This window comes from Agelaius tricolor, unplaced genomic scaffold, assembly GCF_023055355.1.
Source record: "Agelaius tricolor isolate 1412-34295 unplaced genomic scaffold, bAgeTri1.0.p SCAF_31, whole genome shotgun sequence".
Classification (NCBI taxonomy): Eukaryota; Metazoa; Chordata; class Aves; order Passeriformes; family Icteridae; genus Agelaius; species Agelaius tricolor.
Window position 1 is genome coordinate 4,599,814 of NW_027269291.1, and position 18,651 is coordinate 4,618,464.

Consider the following 18,651-nt stretch of genomic DNA (forward strand, 5'->3'; position numbering starts at 1 on the left):
GCTTAAAACAAGATAGTCCAGCAGCAGCGAGTTAATGTTTAGTTGTAGTGATATCTGTTTTATTTCCTGTAAATGTAATCCTCAGCTGCCCTGGAGGGATGATCTGGTTGCAGATTAACCACAGCACTGATAAAGGTGCACATGGGCTCCATTCAGAGGCAGCTGGGTCCTGGCAGGGCACAGCAGCCCAGGGTGGAGAATGTGCTCATGCTGCTTCCTGGTGGGAGCTGCTTCCCCAGCCTGTGGAGCTCCAGAGCTGAGGGGGCTCTGTGCAGAGAGGTTTTGGCCTTTTCCCATCACATTCCTTGAGTGGGAGCCATGGGGAAGAAGCTGCAGGGATCTGTCAGAGGGGATCCCCACTTCTGCAGTATGGGCACCATACAGGAGTTAGTGGTGTTAAAATCTCTTTATCCAGTCTCAGTGCAGTTGATAAATCACCCCAAAACTTCATCTGCCTGCATGCAGGTACCCCAGGGAAGGGCTGTGCCTGGTGAGCCGGGGCAGGGCTGGCAGGGGGGAGCGCAGGGTCCTGGCAGTTGTTTGGCAAAGCAGCTTTGGCCTGCGGGGCTGCTCATGGAAGAGATGGAACCCGGCCTGCACAGGTCCCCTGGGCGTGTTGAGAGCTCTGGGACCGTGAACAGACCTCTCCAGCAGATCCCTGTCCAGGCTTGCTGCAGGTGCTGGGCAGGGGCTGCTGAGGACACCGGGCTTGTGCTCACCGAGCTGAGGCAGGAATCCTGTTTTGGAAAAACAAGGCTCACACCATCCATCGGTGGTGCCCCTGCCGAAGATGCTGGATCCCAGCGGATGCAACCCAATTATCCAGAACGCTGAGCCATTCATTTCCAGCCGAGTAATGGGCTGTGAATGGCAGGGTCACGGATCAGGGAGCAGCGCAGGGGGTGATGAGAGGACACCGCAGGAGCTCTGTGACACCAGGCACCAGCTCAGGAGCTGAGGGAGGTGCCTGGATAATCCTGTAGGAGGAGATGCAGTCAAAAAAGCAAAGGAAATGATGGCATGACTTCATAAGATAAATGCAGGTTTTGTTATAATAACTATGAACACGTTTGTGTCTCTGTATTTAATACAGGAGAAAGGAGAAGAAATGGAGATGGTTAATGGGATGTACAGTTACAAGTGGTTTGTGGAGGACAGTAAATCAAGTCTGAATGAATTGACTAAAAGTGGAAGCAAACCCCCAAACCTGAGCTATTGGAATTACACTGGCTCTGTTATCTCCTTTCCCCCAGCCTTCCTTTTCTCCCTACTTCTGCTCCCTCCCCATATCCCCACCAAAAAGGGGAAGGAGAAAGAATTTAAGGCCTAAGGCTGGTGAAGCAGCACTGGGTGGGAGAGGGGAGATGGTGGTGAGCTCTCCTTGCTGGCTGGGTGCACAGGGGGTTCTCATGTGGACAGGCTGACCCTGGCTCTGGGGCTTCCACTCAGTGCTTGCAGAGGCTGTGCAGGGTTCCTTCATCCTTGGCCAGTGAGGATCTGTTGTTCTCCTCTCCAGAACCGGATGAGCCACAGCCCAGATGAGATATTCCAGAGTCCTCTGCAAGTGGTGTTAAACTGTTTTGGATCCCTGGTCTGTCTTGCTTGAGGTTACATCAACAGATCTGGACTAAGGGAAGGATTTTTCTTGTCTCGGGTTACTGGACAGTTTTGGAGGGTTTTTGCATGGCCCATTTCCTGGAACTGTTGGCATTTCCACTGCTGAACTGTGATTATTTTAGGACTGAGGCAGACTTTTCACTCCTCAAGCAAATAGCTTCAAAAGAGACTCCTGCTTGCATGAGAGAGGAGGGACAATTAGCTGAGTTTTACCCCCTCTGACCTGGGACTTTGAAAGAAGTGTAGATAAGGTGATAGCAACTGTCCTTATCAGCATAATGACCTGTGCAGCTTATCAAAGCTGCTGATTTTCTATATGTAGGAGCATTTCCTTAACTGTCAGTGCCACTCTGTGCCCAGCTAAAGGCCAAGGAATGGTGTTTAGGATGAGTGTAGATATGAAGTGTCAAATTCCTTTGTTCTCCTGCTCAAAGGATAGAGATGTGAACAGGAAATAACTGAGCTTTATTTCTTTTCCTGTAAGCCTCTCTTGAATATATTTAGGAGGAAAAGAGTCATTTCATAAATACATTCCACTCTCCTTTTGACAAAACCAGGATTTGTAGTAATTTTATTGGCACTGCATGAAAGTGCCGTGACTGAAACACTTGAACCCTGTCCTTATCTGCAGGTCCATCAGGCCATGCCATTGGATCCAAAGCTGTAAATGCATTTTCTGACTGGATTGTCTAAGTGACCATTTTATTCCTCAGATTCAGTCAGAAGACTGTGGGCAATAGTTTTTAGCAGGAGCCTTGTGTAAATGTAAACCTTTAAAGTTAGTTTTATATATATATATAAAATAAAGAATCATGGAATCACAGGATGGTTTGGGCTGGAAGGGACCTTAAAGCCCGTCCAGTGCCACCCCTGCCATGGCAGGGACACCTTCCACTGTCCCAGGCTGCTCCAAGCCCTGTCCAGCCTGGCCTTGGGCACTGCCAGGGATGCAGGGGCAGCCCCAGCTGCTCTGGGCACCCTGTGCCAGGGCCTGCCCACCCTCCCAGGGAGGAATTTCCTCCTGATATCCCATCTAACCCTGCCCTTCTTTACCTTATAGCCATGGCTGCATTAAATAAAAAATCCATTAAATACTACAATCCTTGAGGGTTGGGATGTGTGAGAGAGCCATGTATTAGTGACTGTTGCATTACATCTTATATAATATCTAAAATGCAGGTATTAAGGGTTGTGGGTTCAAATTCTTGCATTCAAAGCAGAATTTCTTAAGTTCACCAAAGTCTCTATCTATCAACTTTTTTGCTAAACTGATCTGACTTTTGGTGATTGTCATTAACTAATGATTATCATCTGGCAATTGATATGTCACAGAAGTAGAAGCCTGCCTGAATCCTTGGGCTGATTTGTCCTTCAAAAGATCCTGTTTTAGATCATTTCACAGGGCTCTGAATTCCACTGGCTAGGATTAAAAATTTGATGGTGTGGTCAAAGCCAGCTTGGCTTGTGACAGATAAATTGAAGATGCTTTCAGGTTATCTGCATGTTCATTCTGATTTGTGTGGTATTTGTGCTGTCTCACATTATTATTACTTGAATAGTCTTTCAGCTTCTGAGTAGGAGCTGTCTTTGACAGAAAAAAATATCTCAACTGTAAGGGAAGTAAATGAAGCCAATCTTTCCGGTGATAATTTAAACCGATAAAGCAAGCAGCATGTAAATCAAGTAATCTGTTTTACTAATCAAACCTTTTAAGTCCTTTTCCATCTTGCTAATGTTCCCCTGGGTTATCTGTGTACAGTTGCCATTTAGGAATTCACTCCTTTTGCAGTGGATGATGAATGCATAAATAGCAGTTCTGCTGCTGCTCAGCTGCTTTTCCATTCAAAGGATGTAAAGTGAGGTACTTCAGGCCACTGTGCAAATCCATCTGCTTATCTTGCCAGTTCTGCCCTGCACTTCATAGCCACAAGGGTGTTTGAACCATTCCCTGTGTTGTTCCTTCTCCTTTTCCCTTTCTGAAGTTGACTTTTGGTGAGAGGGAGAAAAATCCTGATACTGAATCTGCCAGCTCAGTCACACTCATGAATTTAATGAACTCACTGCACGTGGTTGTAGGTAAAGATCCACCCAAACTCTCTGTGGAATATTAGTTGCTCTTTAATTGGAAGAACAAACCTTGTGTGTTTACTGGGCCTTTTCACACTGGCATGATCTGGTCCTTAAAGAGCCTGAGGTTTTGTCTTCCAGAGCACCTCCTGCTCCATTCTTGGAGATGGGAGAGACTGGGAGATGGAGAAAAGGGGTTTTGGTGCAGTTCTGTTCAGATCTCCATTAGGGACATGAAGATTTTCAATCTTGAAATACTTGAAAGAAAGCCCCAGAACAAACCTGAGCCAAATCTATGTCCGAACTGGGAAGCTTTTCCTGACTAGCCATGCTTTCAAGGGAGCACCAGGAAAAGTCCTTTCAGCCTGAGCAGTTCATGGACTTATTGTTGAAACAGATTTGCTTTGTGATTTGCAAACTTCATTTTCCCCTCCACTGCTTGTGGCTCTTTGTCCACGTGCTCTGGCTGAGGCCGTTGGTGCCTGAAAGGAGTTGGTGGCAATCTGGGGTGGCCAAGCTCACAGCTGTCCCTCATTGTCCCCACAGCAGATGTGGCAGAGGGCAATGGTTGACTGAGGGGCAGGATGGGCAGCTGGAGGTGGAATGTCCTCATCTGCTGCTTGGGGACTCCGTGGTTTGTGTGGCAGAGCCCTTGGCTGGCACTGGGAGGGCTGGCACAGCCTGCGGGCAGAGCAGGGAGCTGAGTCACCAGCACGTGCTGTGAAAGCCTGGGGGCCTGGAGAAGGACAGTGCCACAGTCAGTGGCACAGTCAGTGGCACATCCCAGTGTCCCAGCCCAGTGGCACAGTCAGTGGCACAGTCAGTGGTGCATTCCCATGTCCCAGCCCAGTGTCACAGTCAGTGGCACAGTCAGTGTCACATCCCCATGTCCCAGCCCAGTGTCACAGCCCAATGTCACAGCCCAGTGTTCCTGCCCAGTGTCACAGTCAATGTCACAGCCCAATGTCCCAGCCCAGTGTCACTCTCAGCCCAGTGTCACATCCCCATGTCCCAGCCCAGTGGCACAGTCTGGTGTCACAGTCAGTGTCACGTCCCCATGTCCCAGCCCAGTGTCACTCTCAGCCCAGTGGCACAGCCCAGTGGCACAGCCCAGTGGCACAGCCAGGTGACAGACAGGCTGTGTAAGGACTGTCACTATTTGCTTTGGGGTGCCATGGTGCAGATCACTGCAACAACTCCAAAGGAAGCCCTAATGATGCAGAAACACGAGTCATTATTTGCATGTTTTGCATTGTTATTTTTGCCTGCTTTGTGTGGCCTGTGTTTGTATAAATAAGGCACCTGATTTTATTTTATATCTAACATTACCAGAGCACAGAGCCATTCCTTTGGAGTGCTGGCAGATGGGGCTCTGTATCTTCATGCTGCAAGATGATTCTTGGGTTTTCTGAGCCCTGTCCCAAACAATGCTGCATTCAGGGGCTCCAGCAGCATCCACAGATCAGCAGTGGCCACGAGCTTAACAAATCAGAATATTCCTTCCCAGCAGAACAATGAAGCAGCTGAACATCAGCAGCTCCCAGCCAGCTGACTGCTGAAGGAGTCTCCAGGCATTTCCAGTAAAAACCTGTGCAATCCTGGAACTGTACCTTGGCATTGGGCTTGTGGAGTGAGAGGAGGTGTAGTTATCACAATTGAACAGCACTCCAAAGGCTCAAGGGACAACAGGAGGAGAGGGGGCTGAATCTGTCCAGGGCTTTATGCAGGGCCCTTCCCAGCACCCAAATCCATTCCTCCTTCTCCTGCTCCCCATGGCTTGTCCCTCCCTTTCTCCACAGCCTGAATACCTGTCAGGGTTTCCCCTCCATCCCCTCTAAACCAGAGAGTTTAAAAGCAAACACTCCTTCCCCAGTCCAGCCAGAGTGTGGCCTGAGTTGGGAAAGTGTCTCACCAGGTGTGTGTTAGAACATGGCTTAGAAAATAAGGTTGCAAATCATCAGTGTAGGGACCGATGCAGTTTCAGGTGATGTTATTTGTGAGTGCTGTTGTTTCTTGAATTAATGGAGAGCTGGGAGCAAGGAACAGGGGCTCAGTCATGGGCTTTGTTTTTCTGCATGTTTCTGGATCTTTCTGCTGTTTGAAGGATTTTATAGCCCTTCACAAGGTTATTCAGAAGCATCAGCTTGCCTGGACACCACAGGGATAAAGCCACAGCTGCAGAATTCACACCCCACTGAACCAAGGTGAGGAAATGAGGCAGGATTTTCCTCATGGTGCAAATCTGTCCATCCACAGGCACTGCCCTGGTGTTTGCCTTTTGGGCAGGTGTTCTTGCAGTTTTGTCCCCTGAAATGCCTGAAGGTAGCAAATCCTTGAACACAAGGGGGTACAATCCAATGTGCAAAGCTGAATTCCCAAAACTGAAGGCTGGGATAATTGTGATGTGGCAGCTTACAGTTAATATGGGCATGGGGTTTGGAAAGAGGAGGTGAATGAAGGTGAAATGTCATTTTTAAGTACCTGAGTGCTGTAACATCAGAGTGAAGGGAACATGATGGATCAGTTGTTGGTCAGTGCAGGAAGCCAAGTCTTCTAAATACATAAATAAAACAAACTCAGCCATATCCAGCAGGGCTCCCTGGTCCTTGCAGCTACCACTGAACTGCTCTGTAGCTTTGCTGTGTTGGCCAGGGTCCTCCATTGCCATTTTCCCTTTGTATGGGCCTGTGTGGTGTTCTGTTTAATATTTTCTTCCAGCTGCCTGGCAGGATGATTCTCATCTCCCCAGGTATTTATAGGTGAGCACTTCCACCTTTTCCTCCTCCTCTGTAGTTCTGTCAGTGTCATGCATTTAACTGAGTTCCTCTGCATGACAGGCTCAGTGCTGCAGCTGGCTCAGGGTGTGATGGGAGCAGAGAGGAGAACCTACCTGACTGCTGAGCTTTCTTTTGCTTTTTACTGTCCCTTCAGAGCCTATGTGCTTTTATGTGGCAGATTAAAAGTTAGAGACTGTGGGCAGATGGCAGCCTCTTGTTTGCTGCTATCCCAAGCCTGTTCTGCTGTTTCCTGGTTAGATCTGGGATCCCAGGATAAAGCTCCCTCAGGACAGCACTCAGGGCACTGTTCTGCCCACAGCACAGTGTGGTTTCTGCACTCACATTTGACCATGTCCCAGGCTGATTTTCACGTGGAGACTGGGAGTGTTTTACTGCCCCACACACACAGAGCAAACGACTTCCCTCTACCTGTGCCGGCAGCAACTTCCTCCTGTGCCTGCTGGAATGAACCACAAAGCATTGTGTGCAGGCCTTTCAAAGAACTTCCCTTTAACTCCTTATCCACCTCAAGTCTGTTTGTGCCTTCTGCTGTGCTCCAGAGCTGGAAAAGGAGCGTGCAGGGCTCCCCTGCTGCAGGGAGAGCGCGGCCGGTCTGACGCAAATAGAAACCAGAGTTCAGTGACTCCTGTGTTTAGTGGTTTGGCATTTTTTCAGTGCAAGGTTAGTGCTTTACATTTAAGGAGAGGGATTTTATTATTCTTGCTCCTACATCTCCCAGTTTTAGATTTTATTCAGTGTTCATTAGAGCTGGCTTAGCATCCATTCCCATTTTCCTTCCCCTGACCTTACCCAGTGGGTTTGCAGAGCCTGTGGATGACTCAAGGGTCAGCTGGGTTGGAGCTGAATCAGCCCCATCAAATTACAGACAATTCCCTTAAACCTTGGTTTGTTGAGGAAGATGTGGCAGTGGTCACTTGTAGTATGCTGATTTAACTTAGAAAAAAGTGAGATAATTACAAAGAACTCTTTTAACCTAATTTCCAAGCTGGCTGGAGGCTGCAGATGAATGGAGTATTCCTCACCCTGCCCTGTCTGCTCCCTCCATACAGGAAAGGAGTGGTGCAGAACGTGCTCCAAATGGCATTTCCTATTTTGTTCAACTGGCAGCATCTGAGCACCGAGTCCATGCAGGCCAGCTGCAGGCAAAAATCTCACCTGCACCCAACATGAATTTAATTGCAGTTTTCCTGGCCCTCAGGGTGGATCAGAACCTTGTAGACATGCATATTTTGAATATTGTAGACATGCATATTCATGATCGGGACAGACTTGGATCATTTTCCTGGTGCAGGGAGGTTATACTGACTGGACAGTTTTTTGGTCTGTTTTTCCAAGAGCAGCAGGAATATTTTAGCCATAGTTCTGCCAACACAAATCCTGTTTATCTGAGTGCTCTTGTGGGAGGCTGATTCTCTGTGAGACGGTTTATGAACAATTTACTCAAAGGTTTGAAGTCCTGCTTGACAGCTGAGTTTGTTTAGAGATTTACATCAAATAAAGTCTTGAAGCAGCACTGAACTCTCAGTAGAGACCTGGTATCACAGAGAAAAGGCCCAAGTGTCTGAGGCACAGAGTGAACTTTGCTGTAGGAAAGTCACTCACTTCCCAAAGCATGAGGACAGTGGGGTTGTTCCCTTGGGTGAGTGCAGGCTACCAATTCTTGCACTTACAAACCAGGTCAGTATGGTTTCACTGCCAGAAGCCTGCTTAAATTCCCTTCCTTCTGAACACATCCTAAAGGCCCATCCTTGGCTGTCATGATCATCTCCTCATGAACACAAGTTTTAATTAAAGGTCTCCCTGCAGGTTTGCAAAGAGAATGGACTCAAAGCCTGCATTCATGGACTTTTAATGTATATATTTAATGGAAAAAAATTACTGAGGCTTGTTACCCCATTTGGGAGAGTAACCCAAAGCATGTGGGATGTTTACAACAGGAAAAGAATTGTCCCTGCTCCACCTAGTAGAGATGTGCAGCTCCTGGATCGTTCTTCCCATGCACAGAGGAGGAGGAAAAAGCTGTGTGCCCATACTGAGCATTGCACTTTGTGCTTTGGAGTTCACAAATAAGCTGGAAACAGAGAATAGTTTGAAACCACCAGTTTTGGTTCTCTTCATCTTCAGTGGGCCCAGGTTTGCTGCTGACTAGGTTTGCTCCCCAGCACAGCTGAAGGAGCTGTAGCACTCTGGATTCTGTCCTGAATTATTTCCTTTTCCTTAACATTTCCTTTCCTTTAAGGCACTGCAGCACAGCCAAACTGAAAGCCCAGCTCAGTGGGTGTCTGTGCTGTGAGTGACTGAGCAGGGTCTGTCCTGGGGACCTGTGGAGCATCAGCAAGGGCTGAGCCCAAGGAGCTGCAGGCAGCACCTGCTGAGGGTAAAGCTTTGGTGTGCCTGTAAAGCAGAATGTGCTGCCAGTCTGTGAGCAGCGCTGAGAATGGAGCAGTTCAGACCAGAGAAGGGCTTTTTCCAGTAGCAAATGATCCAGAATGCCACCACCTGCCCTTCAGCTCTCCCAAAGGAGCAGCAAACAGTGCCCTGCCGCGTTTCTCCAGCAGCTGCTCTGCCCGGGGTTGTTGGACAGGTGGGCACGGAGTGGCAAAGTGGGTTAGTGAGGAGCTGCGCTCCCCCGAGGGCTCTTTGGCTTCTGGAGCAGGGGAGTTACACGGCAATGATTAATTAGGAATTCCTGTCTGATGGGAGTGCTGAGCTCGGGGAGGCTCTTTGTGCGACGGCCCCGTCCGTCCTGCAGATGTTGTTTGGGAGTGTGGGTTCCAAGTCTTGCCAACTAACTTTTCTTTATTTGTACTGAGTGCATTTGAAGTTGCATCATTTCCTCGGTAAGAACAGTCTTATTTTTGACTGGAGTGTTTGTCAGGTGGAGGAAATCCTAAATGTGAGTGCTCTCTGGTGGTGGAGATTTCTGCTCCAGTATTCCCATTTCTGCAGTGTATTTTCCAGGAGCAGCTGCATGTGAATATACCTTGTCTGGACTCAAAGATCCTTTTTTTCCCAACTCCTTTCCCTAAAAATAAAAACTACAAAACAAAGTAAAAGTGTTTTTCTTGCCTTAGTGGACTTCTAGCCAAGAGAAGAATTTCTCTCCCTTAAAATGATTTATCTTCTGTGACTCATTGGTTTTTATTTTCTCATTATCAATTGATGTTTTAATGAGGTAATAAAAACTTCTCATGAAAGAGCTGATGTTCCTCCTCAAAATAACCCACAAGGATTATATACTGTGAATTGCTTTTTGGCTGCTGAGCTGCTGCAGAGAGGGGGCTGAGGGGAAACTCACTGGGGCTGCAGCTCCTCCCCAGGGCACAGCTCTGATCTCTGCTCCCTGTGACAGGGACAGGAGCCAGGGAACGGCTGAGCTGTGCCAGGGGAGCTGGGATGGAGCTCAGGGAAAGGTTCTGGCCCCAGAGGTGCTGGCACTGCCCAGGGAATGGTGCCAGAGCTCCAGGAGGGTTTGGACAGCGCTGCCAGGGGTGCCCAGGATGGGATTGCTGGGGGTTTGGGCAGGGCCAGGGGGGGACTGGATGAGCCCTGGGGACACCTTCCCACTCAGGATATTCCATGATTCCATGGCATCGATACAGAAATGATTCAAGTGGAACTATTGCAGGGAAATGTTTTGTTGTAGCACGATCTGATGTGATTTCCATGAGATTCAAAAAAAGGTTTGACCCTGGGGTGTCACCCCAGGAGTGGGGTTCCTTTTATTAAGGAAGTTCTTTTAATCAAGGAACTGTTGTTGCTTTCAGTAACAAACTCCAGTTCTACATGTTACACCTCAGCACTAAAATGCCCGTGCTGGCTGTGAAAAGCACCAAATGGATTCGTGGTCTTGTTTTGTGACCTTGCCCTGCAGAGGAATCATGGGTTTAACACAGCTCAAAGCTCCCCATTTGCACTGCCCTCGTGGGTTGTTTTCTTAAGCTTTTCTGAGCTCTCCATGGGCAGGGCAAACCCAGCTCTCCCACCAGAGCCCTGCAGCCAGGAAAAGAGGCCCTGCTGTTCTTGGGCTGCTGCTGTGCTGAGCCCTGCTCAGCATGAAAGGGGCTTTATCAGCAAGGAGGGATGAGGAGCTGCAGCTCCTGGTGGGAACATCTGAGCACAGCTCTGCAATTTTAACCCTGGTGCTAGGAAGGAAAGAGAAATGAACTGAAATGTAAATGGGGATGTCACTTGTTCATAAAGTCTGTATCCCCAAAGCCAGGCTGGAGAGGTGCCTGGAGACAGATCCTTCTTCCCCCTCATCTCCATCTGCCTTTTGCCACAGAGCTGAGAAGACACAACTCCTCAGAGCCCAGTAAAACCTTGCAGAACTTGGCTTGGAGGCCCAGTGTGGGATCTGCAGTCTGAGCTGAGCTGTGGGGAAGTGGCAGGCAGGATGTGAGGCTGTGCCAGCATCCCAGCTGGAGCCCCTCTGGAGTGGGGGCTCTGCAGGCCAGATCTGGGGGTTCTGCCTAGAGACAGGGGCTGCTGGCACTGCCCAGGCTCCCCAGGGAATGGGCACAGAGCTCCAGGAGCCTTTGGACACCAGGCATGGAATTGCTGGGATGTCTGGGCAGGCCAGGGGTGGGACTGGATGATCCTTGGGGGTCCCTTCCCACTCAGGACATTCCCTGATTCTCTGATTCACTCAGGGACGCTGAACTGTCACGGGAGGAAACTTAAACTGGGCTCTGGCAATGCAAGTTTACATAATTCATTACTTGAGGAAGAGGTCAGAGTATTGGGTGCTGTGATGGTGGCCTGGCACTGCACTGCAGCAGGAATGGCCTTTAATTCTTTATTTCTCCTCAGCTAAAACAACTCCCCTCAGCCTCTGTGTGGCCATGAACCCTCCAGCTGCTCATGGGGCTTAAACCCTCACCCTCAGTCTGCTGGGTCTTTATTTTCAGCATCAGCAGTGCCTTGGGCACAGTTTGTGCTGCTGAGCAGGGGCTTGGGAGAGCAGGCTCAGTGTTCTCCATAGGGGAACTCACCTTTTTCTGGGGTCCATCTCCAGGAGGTGGGAATGATTCTGCTCATTGTGATGTCCTTGTGGTTTCCATTACATATTGATGTCCCAGTGGGACTTGATCTCCTTAATGCCAGCAGTGTTGTTGTGTGGGTTTGGTTTTTCAAGCTCTCCTCTGTGTATGTAGAGTCCCTCATGGGCTCCCAGCCTGGTGTCTGATCCCTTTGCACTTCTACCTGTTCAGGATCTCCCAAAAAATTAAAATTAGGGGTATTGGTATTGCTAATTATGTTGGCCTTATCTTTTCTAAAACGTTACTGGTACCTTTCAAACAGCATCTATCTCAAAAATGTTAAATATCTTTGCATTTTAAGCTCATTATTATTTTGGGAAATGCATATCAGGACACCTTAAGTTAAAAGTGATGTAGGAACAAGAGGATATTTTGCCATTCTCGTGTCTTACCCAGTGCAGTGTTCCTGGAGGAAGCTGGAGTGGGAGAAACCAACACTTGTAGAAAGTGGAATGCTGGTTGCTGGATGATATTTCTTGAGTTTTATTACACCTGCTAAAAACTGACGCTGCCAAGACGCTGCAGAAAATTCTCAAATGAACAATAGAAAATGTCAGGGCTGTCACCACATGGGGGTGGTAATAAATTCAATAAAGTAACGCTGGAATTTGTGCCGGAGTCCGTCAGGATTCGAGGCTCGCGGGCTCTGTGGAGGGGTTCTGGTGCCATCTAACGTCCCGAGGATTAAATACAGCTGCAGACGGGGATTCGCGCTAGGAATGCAGGGTTTGTGTGTGTGGATCCCTAAACCTGCTGTCCTTTCTCCTCCTGACAAACAAATGCGGTGTAAATTCCTCAGCTGTTCATCTGGAATTATTCTGAGTTCTCCTTGTAGGTAACTTTCAATAAAATTGGAATTTGTTTGGAAACATATTCTAATTATTATTAGAATTTTTTTTTTTTTTTTTTAATAACATCAAGTTATTTTCTGTCTTGTTTGCAGAAAGAATCAAACAGCCAGATAGGGACAGGAATGGTGTAGATTAGGGTTGTTTGCACACAGACTTAGAAATTTTTCCTCTCTGGTGTAGCAGCAGTGATGATACCAAAGTGCAAAAAAGACATTGCTGGAGCTGAGAGGCTGCAATTCCCTCCTGTCTTTTTTACTTTCAAGTGTGATCAGACCCCTCAGTGAGGGCTTCAGAACTTCTGCTCCTCTGGCCTGAGCTGGGCCGTGGACAACTACAGAATATGAAACAAGAATTTGCCTGTAAATCCTCTTTATGAAGCAGATTAAATTTGCTCCTTACACTCATGTGAGAGTCCTCTGACTCTCATAGGCAGTTGTAGAAACTGTAAATTCCCCTCATGGATCTGGGAGTGAAGCAGAGGCAGAAATGTCCTTTGGAGGTGGTGGAACTCCCAGCCAGCCCTGGGTTGTTGTCCCTGTACCCTCGGGTCTCTGCTGCTGTGCCAGTGCTCAGGGTGTTCCTGTCCTGTTTCCATTGGGTCCTGAACCTCTGCTTTTGTCTCATTCCTGCCTTTTATCTGCTCCGGGCAGCTTCGAGAAGGGCCGGATTTACACCTTTATCGGCGAGGTGGTGGTTTCCATGAATCCTTACAAGAACCTGAACATCTACGGGCGGGACACGATCGAGCAGTACAAGGGCAGGGAGCTCTACGAGAGGCCTCCGCACCTCTTTGCCATCGCTGATGCTGCTTACAAAGCCATGAAGAGACGATCCAAGGACACCTGCATCGTCATCTCAGGTAGGCTGGGAGGGCTCTGCATGGTGATGAGCATCTGATCTCTGTGAAATTCCAGGCGGAAGGAGAATAATGGTTTGGCTAATGACAGCGTTTTATAAAAGAAACTTCATTAAGCTTAAAGCTGCTCATTTGCATTTGAATCCGTGTGTGGAGATCGGCACAATTATTTCTTATCTCATTCAAGAGCTGGTGCCAGCCAGGAGCTGGATCTGTGCCTGCAGAGGGATAATGTGAGCAGGAGCCCTGGGTCTGCTCCAGAGAGTGACCTGGGATCAGCAGGGCTGGGATCAACAGAACGGGGATCAGCAGGGCTGGGATCAACAGAACCGGGATCAGCAGGGCTGGGATCCGCAGGGCTGGGATCAGCAGGGCTGGGATCAGCAGAGCTGGGATCAGCAGGGCTGGGCTGGTCTCTCCTCAGGAGCTGCTGATTTTTGTCGCTGTCCTGGCTGGAAAGGCAGCAGTGGGAGCAGGGCTGGTACCAGAGTGATCCCTGGCTGGATCCTGGCACTTCTTTTCCTTGATGTCCCCGTGCTCAGGCAGCTCTGAAAGGAGAGAGCCCCGGGCTGGGGTGCTGAACAGTGGCCCCTTGTGCTGCTGCAGGCCAGCCTTTCTCCTCTAACAATATTCCTTTGATCCTCTGTGTGCCAGCCCTTTTCCCGACCTGTGGAATCTCACAGTACAATTGCTCAAAGTCAGCCCAGCAGCAGCAGCAGCCAGGCAGGGTTATGGCTGTTTTTAGAAAACGTCCCAAGTGCACACAAAGATTGCTTTAAAAAGAAAAAAAAAAACAACAAACCACCCAGGCACTGTTGGGGTAGAATTGAGGTCTTCTGTCCAATGATTTGTTTTGCTTTTTTTTCATCTGTTTGGTCACCGTGGTGTTTCTGCCCCCAGGTGAAAGCGGGGCTGGGAAAACTGAGGCCAGTAAATACATAATGCAGTACATAGCAGCCATCACCAACCCCGGGCAGAGGGCTGAGGTGGAGAGGTAAGGCCTGGGCTGGAAAAGAAGGGAAATTCTCCTGCTTGTAGATCTCTTTCTGTGGGCTGAGTAGCACCACATTATCAGATGGTCTCTTGTACATGCTGATTTATACTTAACTTTTTCAGGTACTGCTTTTACTCTGGGAATTTTGCTGTGTTAATTGCTGAAATCACATTTGAAAAAGTTTATTTTGAAAGTTCAAACTTTCAAAATCAAAAGAGCATCTAGAAATACCATCCAGCCAATATCAACCATCTAATGGCAGGACTCAATGATCTTGGGGGTCTTTGCCAACCTAAATGATTCTAAATCCCTTTTCCTGGGGCAAATTGCCTGAAATTTGGGTGGGCTAGAGCACCATGTGGAGTGCAAGGACTGTATTCCATGACCTTCCAGGCTCACATGATTCTGAATTGCAAAATGTCCCTCTCTGTCCTGGAGTAAAAGCTTTGGATCAAAGAATGTGCCCTTCTGCAGAAACAGACTTAAACCTACCCTGAATGAACTTTTGAAAATGATTTGAAAAAGAGTTCAGAAAATTGATTTTAGAATTCAAATGTGCATAGAAGCTGAATTTCTGGTGCTGATTTCAGGATGGGGGTCTGGTCTGTGAACCAAAGAGCATTTGCTTCCTCTGAGGAGCATTGCTGACAGCTCCCAGCCGATTTCCCGTGGGATTGCTGATGCCATCCGCCCCTGCCCAGATCTGCCATCCAAGAGCATCACTGCTGGCACAGAATCCTTCTGGAGAAATGGCTGTGAAAAAAAATCCCGTGCTGTGAGTGTTGAAGTCTTACCCTTTTCCATGCCTCCATCCCTGCTGCAGAGTGAAGAACATCCTGCTGAAATCCAACTGTGTGCTGGAGGCCTTTGGCAACGCCAAAACAAACCGCAACGACAATTCCAGCCGCTTTGGAAAGTACATGGACATCAACTTTGATTTCAAGGGAGACCCCATCGGGGGGCACATCAATAATTACCTGCTAGAAAAGGTAAGGCACTCTCCCTTCCAGGCTTGCAGCCTTTGCTGGAGTTGCTTTTGCAATCTGGGCTTTGTCAGTAGGAAGTTTTCTGTTCAGATGTGTGAGGCAGGTGAGTAATGAGGGCACAGAAAATAAATCCAGGGCTGAAGTTTTCCTCAGGAGTCAGAAAAGCCACTGCAGTGCTGGCAGTGCCCTGTTCCTGCACTTCCAGAGCTCAGCAGCAATGGGACTGTGTTACCCAAAGGACCTTGTGTGTGTAGGTGTGTGAAGTTTAATCTCAGTTTTTATTTTGGATAAAATTTACTCTCTGCACAGGTCCTGCTTTGTAATTCCTGCACTGATCTCTCCCTGGAGAAGGAGATTTCCAGGGCTGTAGGGAGCAAGTGTGCTTGAGAAGTGTTATTTTGGAATAGTGCCACAGCCTTGGGTGAGCTGTTGGTAGTGTTGTTTTTATATATTCCAAGTGATCATGAGCATAATTATTTTCCTCGTGTCATTAAGTGGTGTCTGAAAACATTGGAATATGCAAAACTGGAGAGCTCAGGCGTGAGCCATTAACAGTTCTTGCTGTGTGAGACACGTCTGGCTTTGATTATGTGTTTGACCACATCTGCCAACACCCTTTTTTGTTTGTGTTTCTTTTTTACTTCTCTCCTTATTTCCCTGAAGTCTATTTTCAGAGTAAACACTTTATTTTAAAAAACAAAACAACAAACCCAAACATTTAACTTGGGTTACTTTGATGTAAGAAGAGGGCTGGGACTACAGCTGCAGTGACTTAAATCCTGATGATTTATTTATCCTGATTGTTTATTTCATATCCCTGACTTCTCCCAAGTTAAATTTGTTTCCATTTGAAAGCAGTGGAGGCTCTGGCCCAAATGCAAGCAGTAACAGACAGTGGCTTTGCAGCAGGAACACATCAAATCATGGAATATCCTGGGTTGGAAGGGACCTGCCAGGATCATCCAGTCCAACCCCTGGCCCTGCACAGACCCCCCAGCAAACCCTGGGCATCCCTGGGAGTGGTGCCCAAACCCTCCTGGGGCTCTGGCAGCCTCAGGGCTGTGCCCATTCCCTGGGGAGCCTGGGCAGTGCCCAGCACCCTCTGGGGGAAGAGCCTTGCCCTGATCTCCAACCTAAACGTCCCCACCACAGCTCTGTTCCCCATCACTCTTCATAGTTCAGACTGTAGCATGAAATAAGGACACATTGCTGGTTCACTGAATGTCTGCTGCATTTAACCCTTTTTTGTGCTGTTTTACTCTGGTCTGGAATGAGGATTCTGGAGTGGAGCTACAGCTCCTAAAACAAGGCCCTTGTGTCAGAGCAGAGCATCCCCTTGTACTGTGGGTGCTGTCCTGGGGGTGTAGCAGGGGTGAGCACCAAGCCCTGAGCATTTATCTGTAGTCACAGAGTCCTGGTTTTCATTTCCAATGATTAAATCATTCTAAAGCTGAAATGATGGTTTTTATTTGACTCTTCCATGAAAGCAACCCTGTGGTTCCCACATGGGACTCCTGGGTGGAAGTAGGACATTGCAGCTGTTACACAACTGCTGCTTTTGCCTGCAGCCCTCAGGCTCAGGGTCACACGTGTGTGATGGTGTTCCTAAGAGCCTGAGTGTGAGATGGGATGGATTTGGGGTGTCCTGGTGATGGGATGTCCTGGGACACTAACACCCAGCTCTGTTCTCTGTTCCCCAGTCCCGTGTGATCGTGCAGCAGCCCGGGGAGCGAAGCTTCCACTCCTTCTACCAGGTTTGTGTTCCTTTGCTGGAGCAGTGACCTGTCCCAGCTTCCCTTGGGCAGAGCACTCAGGGCTTTCACCCTCTCATGTGTTTTGCACAGGGCTCCCTTTTGCAGCATCTTGGGTGAGCTTGGGTTCTTCAGTTCTCTGCAGGGGCCTGGGCTGGGAGGGAGCCTGGGAAGATGGATTGTTTTCTATCCTCCAGTCCCATATTAACACACTGCTAAACTTTAAAGGAGGCTGACTTAACAAATATGGTAGGATATTGGACTTTGAGTCACTGTTTTATGTGTAGTAAGCCTAATCCCTCTATTTTGTCTTGAAGCCTTTAGTCCATATGGAAGTAATTTGGTTTTTTGGATGTTCTTTAATGTCTTCCACATTGAGTGTTGGTTCCCTCTGTGTCCTTTGGGGGATATGGTCAGCCTATTAGTATAACCTTGATTCTGCACTGAAGGAAGGGGAGGTTTGTTTATTTTTTTTCCACTTCTTCAGTACTCCATGATGGCATATTAGCACTTTCCTTATGGATGTGTCATTTCCAGGAGGAAAGGTCTCTATGTGGGCAATGTGCTTGCCAAAGCACAGCTGTGGCATGGCACAGCTGTGGACAGGTCTGGGAGGGGTTCAGGCTGGTTTTTATACACTTGTGACTCTAAAGGACAGTGATTTGTGGTGGCAGGCCCTGTATCTTTTTTATTATTAATTAATTAACTAATTAATATTTTCATTATTTTGCTTGTCAAGCAGATGAATAAGAGACAGAAAAAAGAAGGATTTTACATTTTTCATTCACCATTTCTTAAAACTCTCTTCCTGCAGCTCCTGCAGGGAGGTTCTGAGCAGCTGCTGCGTTCTCTGCACCTCCAGAAGGATGCATCAGCCTACAGCTACATCTGCCCTGGGGCACAGCTCAAGGTGAGGGCTCTGAGGGACCCAGGGACAGCTTCACATTGGAAGTGCTGCTGGAAATGCTCAAAGCACTGCTGAGTTAGCAGAAGTTGAGATCAGAGGGGATGAGTAGGGAAAGGTGACACTGGTGTGCTGTTTGTAATGAGGTTTCTGGTACAAGATAAAGCACAAGTGTACTTAGAATCATAGAAAAGATTTATTTACCTCTATTCTGCTTAAAATATACAAATATACCTGTGCATGCTGCATCTGCTTATAAACAGCAATAAAATGATTTATTAATAAATGCAGGTGTGGATACTTGGCCCATTAGCAGTGGCAGACAATCCATGCTCCATAATGGGTACCTTAAACTGCCTTCTGGAGCAAAAAGCCAGAAAGACTCATTTTATTTGCAGCAGATCTTTGAGTTACTGAAGCACTGAGTCTTCATGCCTGACTTGTCCTCAAGGGGGAACTCAGAGCATGAAAGAAGGGAACAAACCCATGAAGTTTTTAGACAGCAAAATCCTGAACATTTCAGATAGAGCTGGAGCTGTCCCTAGTGTTGTCCCTTTGAAGCAGCTCCAGACCAAAGGCTCCCTGATTTCCTGGGTGCTTTTGTGAGATGCACATGTACAGAAACCCAGAGACCTTCTCCCAGGCCAGGTGATTCTCTTTAAAAATATGTATTGAAAACAAACCCAGGAGGCTGCAGGGAGGGAGGGAGAGGCTAATCTTGAGAGAGGTGGAGAACAGAGATTTCCTGCTTGTGCTCTGCAGCCTCTGCTCAGAGAGTCTGTGAG

At 48.0% G+C, this 18,651-nt stretch overlaps 1 protein-coding gene across 1 annotated transcript in view; it reads left to right on the plus strand.

Moving 5' to 3' along the window:
- MYO1D (myosin ID) overlaps positions 1-18,651 on the plus strand; it is a 169,651-nt gene that overhangs the window by 24,403 nt on the left and 126,597 nt on the right. Inside the window, exons 2-6 of the mRNA XM_071450741.1 lie at positions 13,026-13,234; positions 14,132-14,225; positions 15,049-15,214; positions 16,912-16,965; positions 17,777-17,872. Of these exons, the coding sequence (XP_071306842.1) occupies positions 13,026-13,234; positions 14,132-14,225; positions 15,049-15,214; positions 16,912-16,965; positions 17,777-17,872 (619 nt within the window). The remainder of the gene's footprint in view (positions 1-13,025; positions 13,235-14,131; positions 14,226-15,048; positions 15,215-16,911; positions 16,966-17,776; positions 17,873-18,651) is intronic.